This window comes from Cyrtonyx montezumae, unplaced genomic scaffold (genome assembly GCF_038088225.1).
Source record: "Cyrtonyx montezumae isolate F1298 unplaced genomic scaffold, pur_monq_1.0 scaffold_8, whole genome shotgun sequence".
Taxonomy (NCBI): Eukaryota; Metazoa; Chordata; class Aves; order Galliformes; family Odontophoridae; genus Cyrtonyx; species Cyrtonyx montezumae.
Window position 1 is genome coordinate 97,942,378 of NW_027072089.1, and position 18,581 is coordinate 97,960,958.

Genomic DNA, 18,581 nt, shown 5'->3' on the forward strand with positions numbered 1-18,581 from the left:
TATAAAAGATCGTTTTGCTACCTGTTTGCAGCCATCAAAACAGCAATACCTGTCTTCTTTTTTTGTCTTTTTTTTCTTACTTTTTTAATGCTGAATCTTCTAAGAAAAAAAAACAAAAAACTTTTTAATAGTTTTACAGAGCCATTGCACAAAGACCTGCTTCTGTGCACTGTGATTGTTTTTTTAGACTTGTTGTTGCAATGATGACAAACAGGGAAGAGTTACACAGACAACGAGGTAGCATAAACTACAGCAGTGCTATCTCTACAAGCGGTGAAAGGTGACCACAGATGAAGCATACATGAGTAGACAAAAGGGGCATTTCTCTTCTTTTTCCTTTCCTCCACCTCTAAATCTGGATGGGAAAAGGCAGTATATCACAAGAGAGTGTCAAGCACTATGCCTAGCCCGCAAAATGGAGCAGATGGCTGCAGAGATCACTGCAAAGGGATTCCTAAACCAGACTAAAAAATGCACAATCTCTTTAAAAACTCATTAGTATGTAATCACAATGTAAAAGGAACACAAAGGGACTTTTTGTGAACCCACATACTCTGGCCACCTTCCCCACCCACTCCACCCCTCCTAAGTCCATTTTTGCAAGCTCTCAGAAGCCCAGTTCTGTATCCTCGGCTGCACAGACTGAATGGCTGGCTGAAATTCTTAGTCTATGAGATCCTGGAGCTCCTCATCAGTCAGCTCATTGACCTCCATAATCTTTTCCAAGTGCTCCATATACCGGGCGTGGTCCTGCAGGAAGTGTGGTACCCTCATGTTCTCAATCACAGCCAATCCTTTCAGGCGGTCTACGTCTTCGTATGAGATCTGCAAGGAGGGACACGGCTTAGTTCTGCATCACAGCCCTGCTACTTCTCTGCTGAGGCTGTACGTTACCCTCTGTAGGTGAGAAAAGATGTCAGTGTGCCTCAGTGGAAGATGCAAAAACAAAGTGTGATTTTAGCAAATGTATGCCTACGTTCAGATTCTGCTTTTGATTGAATCAGTGAGCAGATTCAGAGGAAACTGACCTACAACAGCTACAGGCTGGAGCACGTGAGAGCCCTCAGGTCTCTTCTGAAAGAGGTGGAACAATAGACAAGAGAAGACACTGTGCCCAAGAGTGAGGAACTGGAAACGGTGTGCAGGACACGTGAGGAAGCGGGCATTCTCACTAGCAAATGTGCTTATGATGAGTGACAATAAAACGCACCTCAAGTAACTAGCTCCCGTACTGGCAGCCTTACACATCCCAAAACGTTGTGGGGTTTTTTGTTTGCTTTTCTCAGTTAACAGCAGGGTGGAGATTGGTTGTACCCGCTGGCATCAATGCTTTCTGGGTAAAGGAGTGACAATTTCAAACTTTTTCCAGCTCCTCTGGGGCCTGCTACTTTTTTGTAATGAGAGCTGAGATATTCCACCAGCGTCTTATGATTCTGCAAGCTAGGACCCCGAGTCTTGAGGTCACAGTAGCTCAAGGTGCTGTGAGTGGTGGTCCTGCAAACGCAGAGCAGCTTTCCTTGTGCAGATACCTAGTGTGATGAAATGCATGTGCTTGTCGCTTTGTTTCCGAGCGTTGTGTGCTGAAGCACCCTACAGACAGAAGCATATGTGCTGGCAAAAACACAAGGCTGGCTGTGCGTGCTAACTGGCACATCCTATTTCCTCCCAGCAGGTTTGTGCCAGGTGGCCCGAGCCTTTCCACTCCCACACTACTACAGAGCTGAGCACTGTGCTGTCAGGGCTGCCTGGGAGCAGCAGGCCTGCTTAACAGGTGGTGGTCCCCGTTCAGAAAAGGTTAAAGCTGGCACGGATGATCCACCAATGTGTAAGGGACACGGAAGGGTTCCCTGGAGAGATAAGAGTCTAATCCAGATTGCTAAACTTGATCCAGATGAAAATACAACTTTTTTTTTCCTGAGAGTATACTGAGATACTTGAGTGAGTCCAACAAAGGTGGCTGGACATCTGACATAAACAGTGGAGTCTTTGTCGGCAGAGAAGCAGGAAGCTTTAGACAATAAAGCTGCAGACATTTATCTGACACAGTGCAATTTGTTTTCAGAGGTTTTAACTTGGTTCAATTACTAAATAGCTCTGCTCACCAATCTGATGTTTTTCTCAAACGTGGACCAAACGCCTCTACCGTAATGTGCCCTTTACCACCCAGGGATTGCCAAGCAGGCAAAAATGTTGGTGTAGCAGCGCTAAATGCAAGCACAGTAACATGAACTTGAACCCTCTTGAACTCTATTTTATGAACTGTGGAAACTTAGCAATCCAATGCACTGGTTCAGTAAGTGACAGTTTCTGCAGCTACTATGGTTTTGTGTATTGTTTTCAGATAAAACAAGTGACGACGATGGAGAGAAAACGTTCTCTGAATGCAGAAATATTCTGGAAAAGAGAGACTTTAACTTACAAGAAACAGAGAAAAAGAATCTGAGATGAAAAGCACACCATTATCTTTCCCTTTGCGGAGGAAGGGGATGGCCTTAGCATCAGTCTGTGCATTCAGTTTCCTGCTGGGACCACTAGCTTATCTAGCACCTGGCCTGCTTGCTCAAGGCAAGTCAAGCAGTACCCTTAAAAAGAGGAAAGGACAGTCTGAGAAATATGACCATAAAATTTTCATCTGATAACCAAGGAATGAAGAAAAACTGGTAGGAATTCTTAGGACTTCATAGTATTTTTAACCCGCAGTGTGTGTAGCAGGCGCTGTATGGAACAGAGATTTCTATCGAAGCATGATGACTCATAAATCTTGGCAAAGCTTACCCAAATGGGAAAACTGCATCCTTTGGTTAAAGATGAACCCGCTCACCTTTCCGAGTGCTATCAGAAGGTGGAAATCAATGGACTCCCTGTATCTCAGGATTCGGAGGATGCCATCTAAGTACACCTGATCCTTATTGAAACAGCCTAAAAAGAACCAAAATAAATGGCACTCTATCAGGGTTTGTTCAAGTCTCAGATGTTCATATTCTCAGTTTGTTCATATTCTCAGAACCCACAGTAAATAGAACTCTATAACTAGAAGGTTAAAGCCACTAGTCAGAGTCTCTACGAACATCTGCAGCAACAGTTTTGCACTAAACATGCAAGGAAGTCAAACTGAGTTTGAGCTGCTTTGGTTTTATATTTTATGTTCCCTCTTTCAGCAAAAAATCCTTTACTGATTCACAATGAACTAGAAGAAGTGCGTTTCCAGCCTTCTTTTCAATAGCAGAAATCCTGTAGCTTCAGAATGTACAGATACATATTTCCCCCTTTTGTAGAAGTTTTACTGTGCTGAAGGAGCTCTATGCACGTTCTGAATGCGCCCTGAAGCACAAAAATACATCAGATAAATAGGACACCCACCTGGTTGTGATGTGTCGGTCCACCCTCTCTTGGCTCGTACACAGTAATCCCACCTGGTATTGGGGTCCTGGACAAACTTCCCCACGTCCTGGAACAGCTGGCTGAAGGACATCTGGCTGGCCTGATAGACAGTGTAGTAGAGCAGGGCAGCCCTCCAAAGGAAGGGGTCTTTGCGGAAGAGGACGCTGTGAATGCTTGCCAGCCCTTCTTCTGTAGGGTTGATTGGTTTCAACCCATGTTTTCTACGTCCGTTCCAGTTGCACCAAGGCTGGCTATTGTTGTTAAAACCCCGAAAATAATGAGTTCCTGATAAGGAAGGAATGCGAGACTTAGAATGAACATCTAATGATTCAAAAATGGTAAAATATTAAAGCTGAACTCTGAACTAGTAGGACAGGGCTTGGGTGAAAGTGCCAAATTTAGCACAGTCTGCAACAGAGAATTCTGTTAGAGGTAGAAACACAGTGCAAATATTCATCTGCTGAGCACAGCATGAAACTCCTGAAAATGCCTGAGGTACAGAAATGCCAGTAGAACTTGAGTCCCCGGAATTTTCAAAAAGGAATTTTCAGAAGCACCTCACATGCAGGTTGCCTCAAGCACGGCCTGGGCTTTGTGGAAGGAAGGAGAATCGAATAAAGGAAGAGCTCAGGGAGCAGAAAAATTGCCTCTTGCAACTGACTACAGACCCTACTGCAGCCTTGGAAGAAGAGACTGCTGTTCCATTACAACATGAGAAACGGTGCTCCAGGGCAATCACAGGGCTTATTCTTCAGTTGAAATTCAGACACTACCCAAACTTATCTAGTTTTGATGTACTTCAGTAAAACGGTTGGTAGAAATTTTCCACAGGGCTTGGCCAGCCTTGTGTAATGTGAAATCAGAGCAATCCCATCAGCTACTAGAGCATGCCCTCATTTGCAAGCAGTGCACTGTATCAGAAACCAATCTGAAAAGTGAAATGGTTGTTTCTAAGCTGGAGCAGTCACACATTTTTGTTTTCATTTTTTAAACCCAGAGTGGCTCTAGGTTGGTCTCCCAAACAAACGTCCCTGAGCACTGAGAGCACGTGCCCTGGAGCACAGCCTCTGGGTTAACAGCATCTGGAAGGATTACGTGTCACCTGCACCAAGATGTCTTAGGAATGTGAAGCTCCATGCAGTAAGTGGGGTCAGGTGGCAGACTCACTTCACAAGCACTTTCCTGACCTGATCTAAAAGTATATGCGTTTTCTTGCCTGTACTGCACTTTGCAGTGACAAAAATAAGTTTCTTCTTCCCTTTAGCACACCTACAGCACGGGTCCTTTAGACAGGGATGTTGTTTCCTTCTGTATACATACAGTGCCTGGTCCAATACTGCAAGATAAGGAAGAATGCATGCAAGTACTCCCCTTTGACTGAAGAACTGATGGTAGGCTCGTACCAATTTCATGTCTCAGCATCCCTTCCAGCCAGTGCTCTCTCGCAGTGGAGATATTGATAGTGAGAGTGGGGCGGCCATTCACCACTGTCATTGAGGCTCGAGAAAGCAGGTCCTCCGTGAGATGGACCACAATCTGAAGATGAGAGAGGCCAGCTATCAAAGAGCTCTCTTATTGTTCCTGTTACTGCTCGACATTTTCCCTTGGCCAATATTCCAATATTTTTTCTTTGGTCCCTTGCCCTTCACAGCCCTTCCTTGCCACCTCTGAGAGACACTTCTGACAGCTGAGTGGGACTCAGCACGGGGATTAACACAGGCAGGTACAAGACTGCAAAACTGACCAGTTTGGGAGGGCAACCGAATGCAGACTGAACCAGAGAAACTCGTGTTTTTGAACAGTTTATCGTTATCTCAGTATTACTGAGAGCTGAAAAACGATAATAAAAAGGACCCAGGGATTAAAGGCATTAACACAAGCCTACCAGTGTTGACTTCTCTATATGATAAAACCCACCATTCAGCTCCAAGTTCAACAGCAAGCAGTCCAATAAGACTCAAAGATTCAGGAAAGGAAGGTAAGTGCTAAAGCATTTAAACTACTGATACCACCAAGCTTTCTTAATGCTTCTTCAACTGAGAGAGTATTGTCATAATATTTTAGACAGTACCAAGTAGATGTATTAACTGTACTTCTGCAGAAAGTTTCATTAACAGGACACAGGATAACTGATGAGGGTTTAGGATTCTGCCTCCACAAAGATAAATCAAAACAAATATGAACACAAAGGGAAGTAAAAGCACAGCAAGGCCCTACATTGGAAGGTTTTTTCCTGCTTGCTCTGAACTGTTTTGTGACCTCGCTGTTAGAGGTCACAGAAGTCTGGTATCAGTGTCAAATTAACTATATCTCACAAAACGTGATGAATTTAGCAGTTTCTATTATGTTTAGTAATTAAACCTACTTTTCCATAAACTATTTTTTCTCCATTTTTTATTATTATTTATCTCCCCCCCCAGTCCCCTCTTGTTCACCATCAATGATCTCATGTAATCTCAGGGCTCTGGCAGCTGCTAGTTTTGTTTGGAATAATTCTCTTTTCCAACATTCATTTTCGTCTCACTCTTACAAGCAATTCAACATTTCAAATCTCAAGTATAGGAAATAAGCTTGTTTGCACAGGACTCTAAAATGCTAAAAGTCAGGAAAAAAACCAGCACTTAAACCAACTAATCCTCTTTCAGACATTTTGATTCACTTGTGTCACTTTCATTTGTTCAAATTCTTAGAAAACAGGCTCTTGGGCTGCTGATTATTTTTCTTGGCCTCTTCTTAACCCCATTACCTTTGGTGTAAATAATCTGATAGAGGGGAATGGATGACAGCACTGACAAATAAATGGGAAAATAATGTGCTACTGTACAAGTAAAAGGAGGGAAGGAAGGGTGTCGCTCATGGGTAATCCCAGAAGAGCTGGCTTTCATAATAAGCATGTATGAATCAGGAAGCAGGCCCGAAGAGATGGCTGAAGTACTCACAAGGACTTTGCATCATTTCAATTGTTCAAAAATCGAACACAGCCATGAGAAAAATATGATGTAAGGAATTCTCTTGTAATGAGGGAGTATAAGGCCTCCCACACGGTCTATCAGGTCCCTCCATGTGCAATGTGAAATGCCTAATACAGAAATAAATGCTCCTTTCCCGATCTGCTGTGTGACTTACCTCACCAAGACAGCCCTCCTTCACCATGTATTTCCTCACATGATTCCAGATGCGACTTTTGGTCAGCAAGCTGCCACCGGTGGCCTGCTCAAACTTTTCATAGCTGCCATATTTCTGCAGTGTCCGCTCCATAATTTTAATGGACTACAAAATACAAAAGCATAGCAAATATGAATGCAGTAAGACCTCAGTGTCAGACCGTCACATCTGCTTTTTCTTTCTCTTTGCTCTCTTTTTAGTCTTCTTCTAACTTTTAACTCACAGAGAGTGCCTCTGAATGCAAAAATGAAGAAGGTAAGTTCCATTAGGCAAATAAAGTGGTATCAACTTTAAGTCTCTTACATAGTTCTGCTGGAAGAAGTCCTTTGTGGGCAGGAAGAAGAGTGCAATCCCTACAAAGTGATCTGAACTCTGCATGTTGAAGATGTTACTGCTGGGCTGAGGAATGCTCATCCCCAATAATCTACTTCTCAATACATCATTTCATATCCATAAAAGAAAATGTAGCTTAGAATACCCAGCATTAGCTCAGCTACAGGGAAACTAAGCAACTCTAAGTAACTGTTGCAAAAGCCATAGATGCTAGTTATGGCATGTTCTTATAGTCCTGGATCTCTTTGATGAAAGATGAAAGATGTATTACCATAATGAATGCCAAAGTGTCTTAGTTTCAACTGTGATGGATTTGTTTTCTTCAGTGTCTGGTATGATGCTACGTTTTGAGTCTAGGAGAAAAACAACGTAGATAACACACTGATGTTTATAGTTACTGCTGAACAGCACCGTACAGAGCCAAAGCCATTCCATATTCTCAGCTCATACTAACAAAGGGCTGGGAGTGGACAGAACCAGGGCAGCTGACTTAAACTAGCCAAAGGGGCACTCCATACCATATGACATCATGCCACAGGAGTTCAGAAGGGGGTGGGAGTTCATCTCGCTCTCATTTGCAGCTCAAGGGGCTAGCTGGGCATCAGTGTGGGATGGTGAGCTTATGCATCACGTGTTATATACATTCATAGACATATATATATACACAGCACCCCAAGACGAAGTCCTGCCAGGGGGAACTGTGTGCCACCTCCAGGCCTCATGTGCTTGGCTCAATCCCAGAACCCAGCCCATTTTGGCAGCTGGCTCCTGTGGCCTACACACATGTACTGGAAACCTATGATGTCAATGGGACTTCCCAGTAACTTCTTCATATGCTAGGTCTCATATAAATGTAGGGGCAGAACATAAATAAAGGCTAGAGAGATTTTGTTGCTGCTGTTAGTAAATAATTAATTTTCTTGTGAACAGTTAGTTCATAAGATTACATATCATTTAAAAATGACTTCAGACAAATGAAGCAAAATTAGTATCTAATTTAAGTATTAAAGGAATACATGAATCACTTACTAAAGGCATAATAGTTCTGGAGATTAACAGCAACAGGAACACAAACTTCACCCTGGATAGTCCAGTCAGTTCCCACAAGGCAACCTGTCTGATACAAGGTCTGAAACCTGTCACAACTATGTCAGCTTCACAGCTGTGTTCAATAGCACCTTTATAAAAATGACAGAGAGATGACGAAGCTGTGCCAGGCTGTTACAGTACAGGCCTGGGGTGAACTCTCTCATGAGGCCAAAGCCAGGGAACTGCAATTCCCCAAAGCAGTTGAGTTGGGTCTTTCTGTGTTCAAATGTGATTTGTACAGTCACATAGATTCATACGAGTCATATAGTCTTCATAAGGGGTGTGTAGACTTTAGTAACCAGTTCTCTGTTTCACCAGTGTTTGTAAAGGTAAATTACTACTATGCAATACTGCTTTATATATGTCAATCTGGAGATAACTTGGTGTGCAAGTATATTCTAAAACCACCTTATCACAACAAATAGCAAGAAAAACACTAAACATGCATAAGAACTTCTGCTTGGCCCTCCACACCAGGAGACTCCCTGGTGCTGAAGCCTAGGTGTACCAAAAGAGGTGGCAGGATTTTGAGACAGAAAACCACTGTTCTTGCTTCTGTATGTCTTCAGGTTGCCCTCCTGAGCTCTCCCCACACTCAGCTCTGTCCTGTTCCACTTCAACCACAGGTAGTATTGCAGCTTCCAAAGGAAGGGTAGGATGCTGAAGAGTATCTTCTCTTACAACTACCATGTGGAGTAACATATGTACTGACAAGCCATATGCAAACGGATGTTGTGAGTCTGAAGCCATGCACACTGAGAAAGTCATGAAGTTTAAGCCTCCCCTTTGCTGAACTTTTCAAGACTACTAAAAGGGTGTTTACTACTATCACCTTTTCCCATGACAGTGCTTCAAGCAAAACAGAAGTTCTGAAGCACTGAAACAACAGGGAGAGCTGCCACACATGCACATTTGCCACAACCACCTCAAGTGATGAGGAAAAGCTTTGGGACACTCAGGCTTCTACTCCTGTCTCTGAGGTGACTCAAAGGCAAGTATTGCAAGTACTTGCTGGGAAAATCCAGAACAGGATGCCAGCTCTTGATCCTTCCAGCACCCAACAGTGAGCTCATTTTCTGGCCTTTGGGCCAAGAAAAGGAAAGCAAGGTACTGATCTTGCCGCTCTTCATAGAGCCAAATCAAATTCTCAAGCAACAGAGAAAGGAAATGAACAAAAGAAGGACTATCTGGCTGTACCAGGTCACCAGTTAGGAGAAATAAGCCCTGGTGTTTTCAATACTATCTACAGTGTCTCACTGAACCCCTTTCATCGCTGCTAAAAGAAGCATAATTTACAAGACAAGTCCCCTTGCACAACAAACTGCTAATGAAAGTAATGAAACAGAAGAACTAATGAGAACAAGGCAAAACTCCATGCAATTATCGGGATTAGGTTTTGGTGGTGTTGGTTTATTAAAATTACTTACAGTCAAGTAGCACTCTGAATCCCAAGTCATCCATATGTAGCAATGTAACTTAAAGTCACTCAAGAGCTATTGTAGTTGTATGTACTGGTGAGACACACTCATGAATAGTTTGAGGCAACCAAGTTAGAAAATGGGCTCAGTGACCAAGGGGCCAGCTCCCCACATTCGTATTGGTCTTAGTAACAGCCATAAAGCAGTGGCTGCATCTCCTTTTTGGATGCAGCTGGAGAGAGGTAAGTGCAGTGTTCTGAGGACAGACTGTACAGTCGTCGGTAGTATTTTGGGTTTTATTCAGTGTTTACAGTGGCTTTTTGTTTTGTTTTTTTTCTGGATTTTCTTATTTCATTTATTTATTTATTTGCATTCCTGCTCTCTGTATGATAAAGAACGTGTTTTACCAAGTTGGATCTGGCAAAAATATTCCTAATGCAATGCTCATCTTTGTTTTTTTTTTTTTGTTTTCTTTTTAATGACATTGTGTTCTGAAACAAATTTCTGCCCCAGCAGCAATGCCACCAGAAGCCCTCTTCCACCTAGTGGAAGAGGGAAGCCTATGTAGTACCCTAAGCACTGTGCTACTCTGGTGACCCTATCAGCCTTGTGCTGCATGTTTATATACTTTATCTACAAATCTTAGTTTGGGAGTGTATTTAGTTAGTAGCAGAGAATGACATGTTTCACAGTTAAGTGCTCTTTAGGGCCAGTGATGCATTCTTGCGAGTTCAACACACCTCATCTGTGACCTGAACACTGCAAGGGGTTACCATGTTGAATGCTCATCACTTAGCCTTCCAGCTCTTAATTGCAGGCTACTACTAATGACTGATGTGTGTGTGTGTGTGTGTGTGTGTGTGTGTAATAAAAACAGAACGTGGCAAAATTATTTACTAACTCAGAACTGCTATTTTCTTATGACTAAAAGGGAAAAGGATGTATAACTCTTTCACAGGAGGGACTACTCACTCAACAAAATGATGGCTTATTTTAAAAGACAGCTTTCCTGCCTTTATGTACAGCTCAAGAAATATAAGTCTTTGCAGGCAGATTAATTCAGTTTGCTTCTTCCCTCCTGATTTTGGTTCATCAAACTGCAGCTGTTAAGTCATGTGCCCTGCAAATAGTCTGGGGGGATAATTACTCCTAAGTAAGTAATGCCACCTATGGCACGTGTGCAAAAACACACGGTTTACGTGTTGATTTAAAAAAAGAAATAAACAATGTAGGACAAGTAGTTTGAGCCATGACAGCAAATAAGAAATGTATAGCACTACTATAGCACAAAGTTGCTACACTTACCTTGAAACATATTACAGGTGTCAACCAAAGTGAAAAGCTACAAGTCTGCATACTACTTTTTAATTCTCAAGTTCTCTTCCCTAGGAGCCCATACGACTCATGAAAGAACTCTGTTGTGAAGAAAAGGTGATATAGTAGGAAAAGAGAAACAAAGAAACAGAGCAAAATATGGAAAGAGAGATGTTAGGATTACTATTTTCAAATGTATTAAAAATATTATGAAAAAATATTTACTGATTGACCATGCAAAATCGATTGTTATAAGAGATGTGCTATGCCCGACATTGAAAATCTTTTTAGGTTCCAGTAGAGGCATGAGGACAGATGTGGATGCTCACAGGCCTGTATTTCCCCCATTGCAGAGCTGTTGTGTTAATGGATTGCAAGTCCTTACTGTTCTTTGTCTTTCTTTAATTTAAAAAGAGCAAGCAGCATGATTCATTTTGCAGAAATGTTTCTGCAGTGCTGTATTAACCAGTTCCACAGATCTGTAATAAGCAGAAAGGAGGACAGGAAAACACAGCCTGCTTTAATGTCCTGCAGGCTACACACAGCAGTGGGCAAAAATAATTTTGAAATCATTAGAAATCCTTTACAATTCAGAAAATAGCAGCACCCTGATGCTCTGAGCACCTTCCTTGGTCAGCTTTTCTGAACTTAACACTTCCTGTGAGATACCAGTGTGTCTCCTCCAGCAGCTAAAGCACCCATGGCATAAAATGTCAGCGGTGAGGAAATGTGCTTCTACAATTTTCTAATTGAAATTTTTGATCCGTGCTGCTTTTTCTGGACAGCAAAACTGCAGGAAACAACATTTCTTGTAAAAAATTTGTAAAGTGAGCTGTAAATGAAGGAAGAGTGCCACCTGCTGGGCTTATAACCATACTAAAATTGTTTCTTTCAGATAAGTGCAGGATTTTGTTCAGTACTTTGAGGAGCTGAAATTTCCAAGAAATGCTTTTCTTGCTATAATATTTACAATAAAATAATTTTAAAAGTCGAGGAATAATTAATTTTTTAAAAGATGGAACTCTACAATGGGGTGGTTTGGCTAATTGGTGTTGATTTGTTGTAATGATTAATGCTGTTCACATAGCTATAAAAAGCATAGGAAAACGTGCTAAAAATCCCTAGTCAATGGGCAGCATGATTTGATGTCACTATGATTTATGTGCTTGTTTAGAAGCAAGGAAGCTCTTTTCTAAGTACAGAACTGCTCTTGTATAAAGAAAATAATTTCTTAATTCAGGATACATTTCACATCAAGAATTTTGGGATTTGCAACCCAAATATTCATGCTGCACATTAAATAAAACTCACAGAATGGGAGGACTTCCCAAGCGATGTATTCCTTGGAACACGAAACTCTGTTTAGAAAAGCTTGTCAAACAGTTTAGAAAGATTAAAAAAAAAAAAAGAGGAAAAAAAATGGGAAGAGGACTGTTTCTTATATAGATAAGCAGTATGTTTTTTGACATGTAAGCCAAAGGTTAAGGGAAGAAATATCTCTGGGTTTTGTTTTGGCTGTGTATTATGGGGAAAAATGTGGGTTTCTTTTAAGTTTTATCTATCTCTGGACTGGAATTTCAGTCAGGATCAAGGACATTACACTTATCTGCTGCATGATTTAGTGCATCCTAGTGCATCCTAGTGTAATGCAAATACCCTTTCAAAAGCAATTAAAACAAGGGAAATCAACGTATGTTTATCCAATAACCATGACATCAAATAACTGCCATCTCCTCCCTATCTTTGTGTCACTCAAGAGGATTGGCAGGGTTTCTACACTGCTTTTTCCCCTTCTGTTTATTAAAGCCTCTTTATGCTTTGTATTATTTCTGTCCTACGCTCTGTTTCGCTGACTAAAAAGCTTTTTTGCCTTAACTGGGTTTATGTGGAACATAATTTATGAGAAATCGTGCCTTCCGCCAATGATATCCTTTAAATATTAGGCAGGTTTTAATTTTTCAGTCAAAAAGACAGTTCTATCAAGTTATGCACTCATCACTGATGGATGTTTCAAACAGTACAGGAGAAAGACAAAGAGGAACAACTTTCACCTGCTACAAAGGCAAATGCTACCTTCATAAATGCGAAAGAAAGAAAGAAATAGGAGAAAATGAGAAAAAAAAACGTAACTTTACCTGCTTAAGAAATCTGTCAGACGCTTGGCTATGCTTAGCTAACACGTTTGGCAAAGCAGGATTTGCATATTCGAACTGAGGATTGTATGTGAAATCTGACTTAAAGAACTTCATTTTCTCTTTCTCCACATTGGAAGGCTTGATTGCAGTTAGCAAACAGAGTTTTCGGCCAGAATCATCTCCCTCCTTCCCGCAGCTTTTTGATGACTGCAATTGCTTTGGCTTTGTCTGACTGCAATGCCTCTTAGCTCTACTTCTGGGTCGAGGTGGCAGTCCTGCACCATTCCCTGCAGCTGAAATGCTGTTTGCAAGCTTCACACCATTAGACAAGGGGCTGGTGATGAGGACAGAGGGCTGCTGGTCTGTGCAGTACCATCCACTGCTGAGCAGAGGCAGCGGGACCTTCATTTTGTGCTGCTCGTTGCTTAGCAAAGTGGTGAAGCACTTCGTGGCTTTTCTGTGCTTCTTGTGGTGAACAGGTGACTGCTTCTGAGCATGGTGCTTTTTCTCTTCTTTGCTCTGAAGAAGGACATTGTAGCTACTGGTTCCTGTTGTGAAAATGTCCTTAAGGACACCAGGAGATGGATGCTGGAGGCCCTTTTCATTATGGACGTTCAGCTTATGTTCTTCTGGACTCAGGATTGATTTCTTAGAAAGTTCTTGCTTAGGCCAGTGAAGTTTTTCTGCATTAATGAGGGGGGAAAAAAAGAAAAGAAGCTGAAAATAAATTTGACTTCACATCTTAAAAGACTCAGCAACATAAATAAAATGCACAACCTGTCTTAACTACGGTCACATCATGTTCACCTTGACTTCTAGACAAATGGAAGAAGTTGGTGAGTACATTGCCTCGGGTCAAGTTTTTCATGGATAAATAACTTAGAAAACAGGAAACGGTAAAGAAATAAATGGATACCGTTCACTGTGATGTTCCACAGGGATCTGTGCAGGGATAGAAGCAGCCTGGTGTGGTCTCATCTGCTGAATCAGATTGACAGTACTTCCCCGCAGAAAGGATGAAACACTACAGTGGGCCAGCTTGCAACATCGTGCAAACAGCAGTGTAAATTTAAAAGGCCTCAGTGCTTCACTTATACTTTGCTCTCTGTATTAAGAAGGAACACTGAAAAAGGAAAGTGTTCAGCTAGTTCAGCTACACCTCTAGGAACCCTTAAGACAGTTATTTCATCTACTCAACAGCCAGCTTTAGGAAAAGGAGAAACAATACTGTAAACCAGTACAGAAGAGGGAAATACAGTTCCTTCAGTGAGGGAGCCCTCTCCTCTTGCTCTGATCCCTGGCATAAGCTACACAGGAGGGAGGTCCCCGAGACAGCAGCAGCATGCAGAAGGCACTGAGAATTAAGATTGTATTTAACATTTGTGCTGGCTCGTTAGACAGAAGTGACCTCTTCACTGGTTCCAGCCTTCCCCCAGCACACAGTCCATCCTGGAGCACTGGGTGAGCAGAACGTCAATGCACAAATATTCCCTGCCACAAAGAAACACTTCTTACCTCTGCATATAAATAAAAGGATTCACAGAACAGGAGATATGGCCAGAGCCTGATTAAAGGCCCCCAGAAGGGATTTGAGCTTCAGTCCGTAGTTAAACATAGCAGAGCTGTAATTGCTTTACATACAGTAATTATACTCTGAATGGAATATTAGCAAGAGATCATTAAATGCCTCCAAGGAAAATAAATCAATACTAGTTTAATTCCAGCTTTATTTTCACAGGAAAATTAGGTTTTCCTCTCAGCATAAGCTCCATGGTAAAGTATTTCATACTTTTGAAGCTGCCAGTGCAGTGTTAAACTTGCACCCCTCAGTTCTCCTGTTTGAAGACACTCTGAAAAGCAAAAAGACAGAGGTCCTGCTTGTGTGAAGAGATGATGAGGAACGTCAGCCTAAGACCTTCCTCCACAGGAAAGCAAGAGGTACAAACGTTAAGATTATACTCTTCTGCTAAAGTGAGCATTTTTAACGAAAGCTCAGGCTTGTTTGGCAGTAGGTTTGAGAATCCTGTTCCAAAGCTTGGTGTAGGAATGAGTACCTTGCCATTTTTGATCAGATGCTGTGGGATCACTGCCATCGCTGGTGTGACAGCCAGCCCACCCGGCTTGCCTTGCTGTTCCATGGGCTGGGGTAGGAGGAACCATCTCAAGGAGATGGTTCAGGTGAAAACAGAGATCTACTACTCCACCTGGACTGCAGCCAGATAGCACTCACCTGAGAGTGCTGAGGGTGCTGGCAGAGGTGACTGCCAAGCCACTTTCCGCCATCTACCAGTGTTCTTGGTCAACTGGAGAGCAACTTGGTCAACCCCAGAGCACTGGAGGCTTGCCAATGTGACTCCCATCTACAAGAAGGGATATAAAGAGGATCCGGGGAACTACAGGCCCATCAGCCTGTTGGCAGGAAGTGTTGATCTTCCTGGGGCTAGGAAGGCAATTCAGAGGGGTCTGGACAGTCTGGATTGCTGGGGTGGGGCCAATGGGATGAAGTTCAACAAGACCAAGTGCCAGTCCTGTACTTTGGCCACAACCTCAGGCAATGCTACAGGATTCAGGCACAGCGGCTGGAAGAGTGTGTAGAGGAAGTGGACCTGAGGGTATTGCTCAGTGCTCAGCTGAACATGAGCCAGCAGTGTGCTCAGGTCGCCAAAAAGGACAATGGCATCCTGGTTTGTATCAGAAACAGTGTTACCAGCAGGAGCAGGGAGGTGATTGTACCCCTGTACTCAGACCTGGTGAGGCTGCACCTTGAGAACTGTGTTCAGTTTTGGGCCCCGCATTACCAGAAAGACATTGAGGCCCTGGAGCGTGTCCGGGGAAAGGCAATGAAGCTGGTGAGGGATCTGGAGCATAAGTCTTACAAGGTCCTTACCTTGTAAAAGTACAGAGTAAACAAAGTAAGTAAGCTGGGATTGAGTAAGCTGGGATTGTTTAGCTGGAGGAGACTCAGGGGAGACTTTATTGCCTTCTACAGTTCCCTGAAAGGAAGGTTGTGGTGAGATGGGAGTTGGCCTCTACTCCTTCATAACCATCAACAGGACTAGAGGGAATGGCTTCAAGTTGCACCAGGGGAGATTCAGGTTGGATATCAGGAAACATTTCTTCTCTGAAAGAGTGGTCAGGCACTGGAATGGGCTGCCCAGGGAGTTGTTTGAGTCACCATCCCTGGAGGTGTTCAAGAAATGTTTAAATGTTATACAAATGGACGTGGTTTAGTGGGGAAACACTGGTAGTTGGTGGATGGTTAGACCTGATGATCTTGGAGTTCTTTTCTCACCTTTGTGATTCTGTGACTCTATGATTTATACAATTTTTCTTTACCTCTTTTATACATACTATATACATACTATATTACTCTTATATGAACTTTGCATACATTTTACATAGATTTCATTTGCATCTTATATAGATCATATACAAATTTTATATAAACTCTAAATAAATATATAAATTTGATGTAAAGTTTGTTTATCTACAATATAGATTTACATATAAATTTTATAGACATCTTATACAAATTTTATATAAGTCATATAAAGCTGTTCTGAGGTGTATAAATGTCAATGTCCTTTTTATATTTCCATCTATACAACAGAAAACAAAAAATGTGTGCCCAAACTTCCCAGCTACTTCAGAGAAGCCCCTAAAAATGCCTAATGTTTGCACTCAGATTCTCTCCATTGACCTAGCTTGCAGGCTCACAAGTCTTCAAGCCCCAAATCCTTCAACTATTAGAAACAAACAACAAAACCAGCACGGTCTCTCCTAAAAAGACCTTCTCAGCATGTTTACTTTAATCTATTTATATCTTGTTCCTCCCTGCAAGAGCTGCAAAAACATGGATGCTGGACCCACTGGTGTGTTACTTAACGATCAGCCGGATTTGGGAGCATACAGTGGTGATGTGGAAAGGAGGAGGAAGGAACAGATGAGCTGCCTGTCCCCACTTTGGCACTGGTAGAGTACCAGAAGATGGAAAACCCTCCTCCTTGGTAGAAACATCATTTTTGTCAGGTCAGGACTCTGCCAATTTTGATCAGCTGAGTTTGGTTTTTGCTGCCCTATGAGGGTTAGCAGTGCAGAGCAACAGACAGAGCCAGCTCCATCCTGTCTCGGGACAGGACGTGTGTCCCCACCTTGCCCACAAGAGCAGGAGCAGGTCCTGCCCCATCCCCAAACCCATCATTTTCAAGATTCCTGTTGGAGCTGCCAATACTGGGCTTAGCCTGCACTGCATGTGCAAACATACAAACTATACAATACACTACAGTCATTATTTTGTTGTCAGTACAGGGAATTTTACTCCTGCATACCTTCATTCCTGAATGTACAGCTATTCCAGCATCACGGTGGTACTGAAGAAGGGATGCTCCCCAATCCTGCTAACAGAGCATATGTGGGAGCCACATATTTCATAATAATTCTGCACTAAAGAAATACTTTGCATATTAAGGTGCACGCTTCTTATTCATTCACTAGCTTTGGATCTCGGGCATTGCAGACTCTGCCTAACTTGTCAGAGGCTGTTAGAAGAAATGTTTTATTTTAGAACATTCAGAAACTAGGTTATACTGATGGTTTCCTTTTGAAGTATTGAGCTAATACTTTACTGTGTTAATAATACGTGTAGTCGGAGCTCCATGAATTATTTTTCTTTCCAGATTTTGGATAGTATTGTAGAAAAAAGTCTTTACCTAGGCTACTGGATCTCTACTGTCCAATAAGCTTCTAATACACTTGCTCCATAGGTGGCACAAGGTGTATGATGACAGATATTTGTCTGAATGGATCAATCTCTGCTCAGTTAGATGAGCTCTAAAAAAACATAGAGAGCTCCCATGGTTTTTGAGCAGATGTCAATATGTTTAAGGGGAAATGGCCACAAACTGAAGCACAGGAAGTTCCACAAAAATGTGTGTGGGAACTTCTTCACAGTGCAGTGACGGAGCAGTGGCACAGCTGCACAGAGAGGTGGTGGAGTCTCCTTCTCTGGAGACGTTCCAGACCCACCTGGACGCCTACCTGTGCAACCTGGGCTAGGGAGCTGCTTTGGCAGGGGGTTGGACTCCATGATCTCGAGAGGTCCCTTCCAACCCCTACAGTTCTGTGGTGCTGTGATAACCTGAGATATTTTTGTTTATTTTTTCCAAAGCATGAACCGGGGAGCAGAGGTCCGTGCTGCAGGTGACCAGCGGACCGGCCCCGCGGCTGCGGGAAGTATCGCTGATGGCACCAGAACGGCACCCAGCGGTCGTGTCGAATTTAACCACGAGCATAAAAAAGCTACGGGAAAATCTCCCTCACGGCACCCACCCAGCCTCAGCCCCAGGCGCCGGGCCGCACCCGCGGCGGCGGTACTCACCGGTGACACGGATGGACTCCAGCATGGCGCTGCACCGCCCTGCCGCCGTCCCGAGGCCCGCCCGGCCGCTGCTGGGCCGGCCGGCAGCAGCCGCCCGAGCGGAGCGCCCGCCCTCAGCTGCCGACTACAAGTCCCAGCGTGCCTTGCGCCGCTGGAGCCCCGCGCGCCTGGCGCGGGAGGGCCGAGGTGCACGCCGGGAGTTGTAGTACCATGCGGTCACGCCCCGGATACATGAGCTTCGTGGAGCTTTTTTACCGCCACATTACACAGCCGTTCACCTGAGGGGCAGGACCAGCCAGCCACACAGACTGACAGTTGAAACAGGCTAGGAAAAGGAACCAGCAGGCTTGTCACCAGCACTCAGACTGC

The 18,581-nt window shown here is 43.1% G+C and overlaps 1 protein-coding gene across 1 annotated transcript; it reads right to left on the reverse strand.

Moving 5' to 3' along the window:
- Positions 1–590: 590 nt before the first annotated feature.
- On the reverse strand, positions 591–18,251 carry MATCAP2 (microtubule associated tyrosine carboxypeptidase 2). The gene is made up of 7 exons (XM_065753670.1): positions 18,213–18,251; positions 12,836–13,518; positions 6,508–6,651; positions 4,785–4,917; positions 3,361–3,666; positions 2,822–2,919; positions 591–825 (listed from the first exon to the last, which is right to left on the reverse strand). The coding sequence occupies exons 1-7, from the start codon at positions 18,235–18,237 to the stop codon at positions 664–666; spliced, it is 1,551 nt and encodes a 516-aa protein (XP_065609742.1). The 5' UTR covers positions 18,238–18,251; the 3' UTR covers positions 591–663.
- Between the last annotated feature and the right edge of the window lie 330 nt (positions 18,252–18,581).

Coding starts and splice junctions, on each gene's coding strand:
- MATCAP2 (XM_065753670.1), bottom strand. CDS start 18,237: ATGCTGGAGTCCATCCGTGTCACCG. Junction 6,652..12,835: donor CTGACAGATTTCTTAAGCAG/GTAAAGTTACGT, acceptor TGTATTTTGTAG/TCCATTAAAATTATGGAGCG. Junction 4,918..6,507: donor AGGAGGGCTGTCTTGGTGAG/GTAAGTCACACA, acceptor TCTCATCTTCAG/ATTGTGGTCCATCTCACGGA.